Source organism: Aplidium turbinatum, chromosome 8 (assembly GCF_918807975.1).
Source record: "Aplidium turbinatum chromosome 8, kaAplTurb1.1, whole genome shotgun sequence".
Classification (NCBI taxonomy): Eukaryota; Metazoa; Chordata; class Ascidiacea; order Aplousobranchia; family Polyclinidae; genus Aplidium; species Aplidium turbinatum.
Genome location: NC_137479.1, coordinates 18,132,941 through 18,142,311, shown reverse-complemented (window position 1 = coordinate 18,142,311; position 9,371 = coordinate 18,132,941). Strand labels below are relative to the sequence as shown.

The window sequence follows — 9,371 nt, the reverse complement described above, 5'->3', positions numbered from 1 at the left end:
GTAGTCCATATATAGCATTTCGCAATTCGTTTTCGAGTGTTGATGTTAATTTTGCGTGTTGTTAATGTCTTTCATTTTTACGAAATTGTTTCTTGCTATTTCTATTCGTCTCAATATTTCCGTATCGCATCTGCCATTTTCAGTTATTGTGTGTCCCAGATAGGTAAAGCTTTTGACTTGCTCGACCAGCATTCCGTCAATAGTAATATTTAAACTTGGTACATTTTCTTTTCTTGTAATAATCATCGTTTTCGTCTTGTTTGTGTTGATTTTCATGTTATTTTCCTTTCCAATATTGTTCACTTTTTCTATTATTGTTTGGAGAGCTTCTGCTGATTCCGCCAATAAAACAGTATTGTCTGCATACCGTAGGTTGGATATGTTCATACCTCCTATGCTGATACCCTCCATTCCATCAATCTGTCTGAAAATCATTTCAGTATACAGGTCGAATAGACATGGAGATAGTATACATCCCTGGCGAACTCCACGTTTTATGTCCATTGCACCAGATAAACCATCTTCCATCTGAATAAATGCCTTTTGCGATCTTAGATCAAGATCACCAAAATAAAAGTGATCTTCAAGATCAAGATCACTTGTGATCTTCAAGATCAAGATCACGCCCATTTCTGTCCTTATTGTAATCAAACCATGTTGTAGCAGCGCTCTTCACTGGTGAGGAGGACAAAGCAATGGACACCAGTAGTGTGACGTGGTCACTTTTTCCAAGCGGTGAATCTCTTGTAGTTTCAAAAAAAATACTGGCAGGGTGGGTTTCAAAATGAAGTAAGCTAAGATCTCCTTCGTGATGTTTAAACATGAGAGTGATTTCTTCAGTAAGTTTGATGAGTGTATTTACCGGTATAGGCAGAGGCACAACCATGGTTTTGCCCGGAATGGCTCGTTTCGGTGAGTCCGATCTCTTAACGAGGGATTTTTTCAATTTTTCTTTTTAATTATCGGGTACCGTAGCCTAATTATCATTGCCGTTTTAGGGTTAGGAGTTAGGGTTAGAGGTTAGGAACTCACCGAATCGAACTCACCGAATAGTAGCAGACCCGGTTTTGCCAGTATTTAAATTACAACTCATTAGACATAATATTAACAATTATAGAAAATCGCGTCCTTGCTGACAAAAATTAAAAAATCATAGTTTTTTTATTTTTTTACTTCTCTGTTTTTAAGCTAGGTATTACTGTTTATTCCTTTGCAACTATTCTACATTGTCTACACTCCACACTGGTGTGAATAATTTAGCAGCTCGGTTGTATCGAAATTAGTAAAAGCTTTTGTTGTTTAAGTTGCTGATAACAAACTGATTTCTTTTTCCATAGCCTAGTGGTAACGGCAACTACATGTTTTTATTTGTTTGTTTCAACATTTTCACCTGCTCTATTTGAATCTAATAAAATTATCAAGTTTTTGCCAGTCCTTGGAGTCGCAAGTTTTTAGCACAGTCATTCATTTTCAATTGAGCACACTAAAATTGTTTCATATTTATCAGAAATAAAGATGCTTGAATTTATTATTTTTAATATGAAATATTATGAATTATTTCTGTAATTGTAGAGGACAATGGTAGTGATTTTGCTTCAAATTGTGTTAGTATTGGCTACAAGTACTATCGAATAATAATGTCGTTGGTAAGTGCTGCATTGTACATAATTAATAACATGTGTGCAGTTTTAATGAACAAGTATTGATATTTGGGGTCTGCTACTATTCGGAGAGTCCGATTCGGAGAGTTCCCTATTCGGAGAAAGCCTTTTTCGGAGAGTTCCCTATTCAGAGATTTTTTGAAATTTTTTTTAAAAATTATTATTAATTTAAAAAATTAATTATTTAAAAATTATAGGTTTACTCTAAACTGCCACTTAGGTTTTAACTTCGTCTTTTATGGCAAACGCTATTTGGCAACTGTCTTTTTTTAGTTGACACGTTTTTGCTGAGACTTTATCTCATTAACCCCTATTGTTAATCGTGAAAACTGTTGTTTTGATGTAAAACACATATTTTGAACGAACCCAGACAACAAAATTCGTCATTTTTACATTGTTGAATCAATGTAAAAATGACGGATTTTGCTGTCTGGGAAGGTACTCAAAGGCAAACACTGGATAAAATGCAAGAATGCAAAAGAAACGATATTGTGGAATAAAATACAAATTTCTCTAAATAAACAGAAGAATCGGACATACATCTCTCTGTTATCATTTTTAATGTAAAACTTTCTTTTTGTGGTCCCTTTGTCTGGAACAAATAAAAACTGTGCTGTTGAAATTTCCGATTGTAGTTTTAGTCTCAATCTCATCATCATGATTCGGAGTAAGGTGTTTGTTAGGTGATTCACAAGGCTAATTGTTCTGTGGAGTGAGCATTCTGTTGCTCCGGTTTTCTTTGGTGAAGTTATGAATATGGACGTATGGAACGTACCATATCACTAGGGTCTTTCCGGTGTCATAAATATGATATGATTTAAGATCTCAGTGGTTAGGTCTAAACCCCACTCATCTAAAGCTTCGAGAATTTCAACTATAAAAGAAACGATATTGTGGAATAAAATACAAAATTATCTACTGTAAATGAACAGAAGGCGTCGTTGGATTTAGAATTTTGTAATAGTTGAGGATTCTAATATATTCTAAGTTTGCATGCAGAAGCAGAAGGCAACGCAGAATACATGTCAATTTTATCTGAGCAAACTTTAATAGTTCAAAAATAAATTTAATTCGCTTTTTAGTTTTAAGATCTCAATGGTTAGGTCTAAACCCCACTCGTCCAAAGCTTCGATAATTTCAACTATAAAAGAAACGATATTGTGGAATATCCTAGTATGCGTATTCTAGTCAGCTAAAGTTCTCTTTTCTACACGATTTCAACGTTTGGCGACATTAAAACGATGTAGAAACCACAATTTCTGCTGGTCGGGATAACTAAGCCACGGTATTTTAATGTTTAGCGACGTTAAAACGATAGGCCACACATTTGGTTATCTGTTACTACGATGTAAAAATGAATTGTTAGGCTAACTGGGTTCTTGGAACAAATTTTTACTGGTTGAGATAACTAGGCTACGGTACCCGATAATTTCCTTTCAATCCAAGCTGTAGGCCACACATTTGTTGATCCAAACTACCGGTAATCATTTTAACTATTCAAAAGTACTAACTTATAGACATAAACATGATTTTTTTTTTTGTAACATCTTTTTTTATTTTGCCTTCATATCTTCAATTTTTCTGAGGGTGTTGCGGCCGTGCCAAATTTCTTTCAACTCAATCACTTATTTCGGTCACAAGCATGTTTTAACGTTCGCGTTTTGTCGCTTCTACCTTTTTCTCGACCTTTGCTATGTTGACGTGTATTGTTTTTGATATGATGGTCACAAATAAAAACAACTCAACTGAACTGACATGACGAATTTTCATTTAATTGTTCAAACATTTTATTTCTATTTTCTCTGCACGATTTTAACGTTTAGCGACGTTGAAGCGATGTAAAAACGGCAATGATAAATAGGCTACGATACCCGATAATTTTCTATTTTTTTCTGCACGATTTCAACGTTTAGCGACGTTAAAACGATGTAAAAACGGCAATGATAATTAGGCTACCGCACCCAATAATTTTCAAAAATAATTTCAAAAAATCTCCGAATAGGGAACTCTCCGAAAAAGGCTGTCTCCGAATAGGGAACTCTCCGAATCGGACTCGCCGAAACGGGCCATTCCGTGATATTTGAGTGTAAGATACCGTATTTAAGCAATAAGCATTGTGGTGTCAATCATGGTCGTACAAATCATTTGCCACAAGTAATCTTTGACCTGACTTTTGTCACTCATAAAACTTTGTTTTTATCGATTCAAATGTGTGCAGGTGGTGATCATGCCTTCCTATCCATGATCTGATCTCCAGTTTGGCATGGAAGAACAGTTAAACTACAGAGCACATTTTCAACTATACTTCTGCTTAGATGAAACATTAGGCCTACCATATTTTCGTCACCCAAAACAAGGACATGTTTTGTAAGCTAGTAAAATGCAATTCGAGCTTTTTTGAGTGTCTTCGGAAGACAATTTATTTTTCTTGAGAAAAGAGGACAAATCCTCCTAAAAGAGACAGGACATGTGGTGTCCTATGAAACATTGAAAGTACCTAGTAGTTTGAAGCGAAAAATATTTTACATAGCAAGGGTTTTATAAGCCTTGAAATATAAGATTGGTCACTCGGTGATAGATTATATAATTGTTTTTTCAGTCATATTATTGACTATTTCATGTTTGTGTGTTTAGCATGGAAATCAAGAAAACCTATCCCCTCATATAGTTCGCCAAGTTTATAAAGAGTTTGCTTTATTGAAAAGTGAACCTATTGAAGGAATTCAAGTTTCTCTAAATGAAGATGATGTCTCAGAAATTCATGCCACCTTAGAAGGACCTCGTAAGTACTAAAATATTTCTTGTTTGTTAAAAGTATATACCATTAATTTGGCAACCTCGTCATTGGTCTGAGCTTAGTGTTAAAATCTCACATGTATTGTACTTCACCCTGTTAATCGTAGTAGTCACAATTGCCTTATCATCATCATGTTTCATGATTAACTACCAGAGGTGGGCAACTTGTGCAGTGCCGCTACTAGCCCACTATTTTTTGTAGTGACACACTGTATTTTTGTTAGAATAACGGCTGCAGTAGCGACACTACTTTTCCCAATGTAGCAGTAGTGGATAGGTGCTACATTTAGTTCAGTCATATTTTTGCTACTCACTCATCATCATCATCGGCCATGCCTGAATAATGCGTCGGCTACCGTGAGTCTCCACAACAATCGATTGTCCATAGTTCTTATTAAGTTTACCAAATCTTGGTTTGTCCATGTTGAAAGATTTTTGAAGATTTCCAAGCGTGGATGGCTAGACGCCCCCAGCGCCCATCATTGCCGAATGTTCAATTCCGTGTTTGCGGTAGACATTCCTGACTCACTACCGGCAATTTACAATTTAAAGTGGAAAAAATAGATCATTTTTAGAGATTTTTGATGGAAACACAGGAACATGAATAACATTTCACCATAACGACAGTGAAATAGCAGTTTAAATGAATGTGGTCCTGAATTCGGAGAATGATACTATTCGGAGATATCCCTATTCAGAGACAGCCAGACAATCCCACAGTGGCATTTGTTTATTCAAAGGAATTAGCTTATACAGTAATAGAGGTTAATCAAAAAATGTCTCAACTAAACATCGAAAAGTCTCATAGGAAAAAACAGTTGTCAAACGGCGTTTCATGATTAACAATAGACGTTAATTAATTTTTGCAGTGTTATCCTTATGCTTACAAATTTGCAAAGTTTGGATAAAGACTGCGACTCAGGACACATGTCAATTTTATGTGAGCAAACATTTTAATTTAATAGTTTAAAAATAAATATTTAGATCGTTTTTTATTTTTCGCTAAATTTCAATTAGGCTGCCGTATGTACTCGAGTATAGGTCAAGATTTTCGCAAGTGATTTTCACCTCAAAAAGACAGGTTTGATTTATACACGGGACAAGCGCTGTTGTTTCCAGTTCGGTGGCCTTCAAAACTAACGCATTTTTGCTGCGGCAAAATCACTGCCGACGTAGATTACGGATTGTGAAATGGCGTCGGCCGAAGTAAAAATTTGAATACGTTTATTTGCAGTGATTCAAACCTAATTTTCAAATTTAATGATTTCTTTGTCAATTCTTAACGTTATACATTTGTTGAGCAATATGTAAAGCTCACGAGACAAAACAGCAAAAAGAGCTGTTTTAAGCGATCAATTTTTTTAATTTTTGCGTGTAGGATACAATCGCTCTTATTACGTAAGATTCGATGATCGTTGAAGTCGATGTCAAACCTTAGCGGCCGCATAAATCAATGATGTCAGGTTGGCTAGGTGATAATAGCGGTAAGAGACGTCGTTAATGCGGGCAATATCTGTGACCAAGACCATTAAATACGCTGGGAGTAAATCTTCTGTTGTAAACGAGCTCCATGATCATGCGGACCATGTGCTTGTCCGGGAGCAGGCGGGGGAGTTTGCAGGTGAGGCCTTGGTGCCATACGGTGTCGTATGTGGCTGTGAGGACAAAAAACACAGCACCAGCCTTCTTCTTTGCCTCAAAGCAGTCTTCTATGTCTTGGGTCATGAGAGTGACTTGGTCTACAGTAGATCTTCCACGTTGAAAACCAGCTTGCTCTCTGGGCAAGAGTGAGTCTACAGTATAATTGGTTCGACTCGAGTGTAGATAAGTTAAATCAGTTATCATGACAAAACAAGCTAATAGCGACTTTGTTTTTAAAAAAATAGTTTTTGAGGATAGGTTTTGGTCAATTTACGGCCGCTCAAATACATCCAGCTTTATTCAAACTGTTTGCATTAATTTCACGCTTTTGCGCATGCACGTTGTCAAAGTCATGCGCACAATGCGAAATTACCAATCTCCCGTGTTTTACGATAAAACCAAAACCAGAAGATGTTTATGGCAGACGGCAGTCTTGCAATATATTTAATGAGATTTAGTACAGTAGGCTCAGTAGCGATTATTAATTAATATTTAAACTTTAAATGGCGTAACCAAAAAGTGACGTCCATACAATATTACGCAATTAAACGCAAAAAGTAATTTTCAAGGTAGGGAGGGGGACTTTGGACGAAAATTTCAAAAAAAAAATTGCAGAGGTCTGAGAATGTCCTGTTGTATTCTAAAACCAGGGCTAAAGTTGGATTAAAAAAAAAACGATTAAATACCCCCCCCCCCACTATCAACCTAGAGTTAAAGTTCAGTAGACCTACGGTATGCATAATTTGTATGTATCTCAGCCGTCTCGGGAATGCTGGGTGCCAAGCTGGAAGCGAGTCAGCTGTGATTTAGTTGAATTGCTAAACAAAACTTTCAAGCAGGGCCTGCCTTAATATTACTGACCAATGACCATCCTTTTTTTATCTCACCTTTTAAATTAAATGCGCAACTGGCGATGTACGAATATTTTTTTCTCATTTCGTACAATTATTTTTTTAACATCTTGCAACAACATTTCAGGTTGTGGACAAGTAGATGACGTGTTATGCTATCTGAAAGCTCTGGTCAGAGTTGTAACTCCCTGGCCAGAAAATCCAATTCCAGCTAGTAGTGCTGTCTCCGGTTCATCACTCTCTTAATGGCTGATTGTAGACTGACCATAATTGCGTCTTGGCAGGTATTCATTGCTAGACAGAAATGCATTTTTTAATCATGAAAACATCTTTGTGTTTAGAGGGAACTCCATTTGCTGGTGGAATTTTTAAGATGAAGCTCTGCCTAACTCGTCAGTTTCCTTCTTCTCCCCCAAAAGGTTATTTTCTAACTAAGATATTTCATCCCAACGTCAGCTCAACAGGCGAAATTTGTGTTAACACTTTGAAACAAGATTGGAGCGCTAAGATGGGAATCAGAAATGTTTTACTTGTAAGTATGCAATGTGCATTCTGCATATGTTTTTTTTTTTAAATCAAATACGAACTTCCTTGCTGTTATAGTTCACTGCTCTGTTTTGTTTAAACGACTAAATTAAATTCATTTTCCTAATAATATTTCTTTCGAATACATCAATAAATGAATTGATTGTTTTTGTTTCTTAGATGGGTAGTGAATAGTGATGTATTGCAAATTAACAGAATATGATTTAAACTGCATTACCCCATGCAAACAACAAGGCGAAAAACAAAGTTTTAAACAGTACCAGCAAAATTGAGCAAAGTCGTGTTTAACTTAAAGTATCTTACCAAACAATTGTGGCTTCATCCGCAAATCTCGTGTTCAGACGAATGCGTTAATTAATTCTACTGAAGAATTTGCTGAGGAAGCCACGCTTGTTGTGTGGCGAAAGCTCTAATAAGCTTGAATTCACTATTATTCAACTTAGTACTTTCATTGTTGTATCTCTTGTACTCTGTCACTCTACATTGTAATATATTTGTTCCGAAGCCAAGAGTCTCGTCAATAATGTTTTCGGGTAAAAAGTCCATTTGCGTTAATGCATTTGTGGCATAAAAATAATACGCAGTATCAAGTAAGCACTAGTTTGAGGTCCACGTCTTTTAGGCGCAGACAGTTAGGCGCCGGTCAAATAGGCGCGCACACTGTGGCGTCAGGATATTTAGGTGCGGAGCACTGTGGCGCCCGTTCATTTAGGTACTATTCCTAGTAAAGTCTGCAGATAGTATTTGACCGGCGCCTAAAAGACTTGCTCCCCTAGTTTGTGGGAGTCTGCTACTATTCGGTGAGTCCGATTCGGTGAGTCCGATTCGGTGAGTCTGATTCGGTGAGTTCCTAACCTCTAACCCCTAACCCTAAAACGGCAATGATAATTAGGCTACGGTACCCGATAATTTAAAAAAAAAAATTGAAAAAATCCCCCGTTAAGGGATCGGACTCACCGAATCGGACGCACCGAAACGGGCCATTCCGAGTTTGTGGAGAGGTTGTTTGTTCATCATAAGCAGACAAAATTTTACAACATTACGGCGTTTATCAGTATAAAAAAACGAACGTTTTCTACTATTCATTTAGCCCGTATCAATCATCTTTTCAAATATAAACAAATACAAATATAGGTCAAATACTACACTTTATATGCAATGCCTTCGCTGAAAATCTCATATAGCCTATGACGTAAAGTATATGTTTTTTCAGACTATAAAGTGTCTTCTCATCCACCCTAATCCTGAATCGGCGTTAAACGAAGAAGCTGGACGTCTATTACTTGAACATTACGACGACTATGAAGCTCGTGCTAAACTAATTACAGAAATTCATGCTTTACCCTCTGACCATAAAACCAAGCCAGAAGAAAAACCTTCAACGAGCGGACTGCACAGACATATGGAAGGAGGAAACAATGGACCTGCAACTAAGAAACATGCTACTGAAAAATTAACTAATAAAAAAAGAAATGAGAAAAAACGGGCTTTAAAACGATTATGATATATTTTTTTACAAAAAAAAAAAACTACTGATAGAGATGTAGAGCGACTACATGTAACTTAGCTATGGTACCAATAGCCTATGCTAATCTGCAACATTTCTGCCTTTTTATAGCGTCTGTATCAGGATTGTCGGTATTTTACCCGACCCAAAAAAACCCGGGTGGGCACTTAAAAAAACCCAGAACATCATATTTGTCCAATTTTTATCAGAAAATTGAAAAAATGAACCAAAGTACTACAAGGTACTTAAAACAAACTTCAAATTAGGACTTAAGGATGTGATTGTGAAGGAAATTTCCAAGGATAAATTGAAAATACAGTGGATATTTCTGTACACAAAAATCAAGTAATGCCACTTTGTACTATACTA

General features: G+C 36.4%; 1 protein-coding gene across 1 annotated transcript; it reads left to right on the top strand.

Annotated features, from left to right (window-relative positions):
- Positions 1-1,518: 1,518 nt before the first annotated feature.
- On the top strand, positions 1,519-9,133 carry LOC145775372 (ubiquitin-conjugating enzyme E2 S-like). The gene is made up of 4 exons (XM_082586660.1): positions 1,519-1,646; positions 4,296-4,443; positions 7,291-7,481; positions 8,709-9,133. The coding sequence occupies exons 1-4, from the start codon at positions 1,638-1,640 to the stop codon at positions 8,997-8,999; spliced, it is 639 nt and encodes a 212-aa protein (XP_082442786.1). The 5' UTR covers positions 1,519-1,637; the 3' UTR covers positions 9,000-9,133.
- Positions 9,134-9,371: the final 238 nt, after the last annotated feature.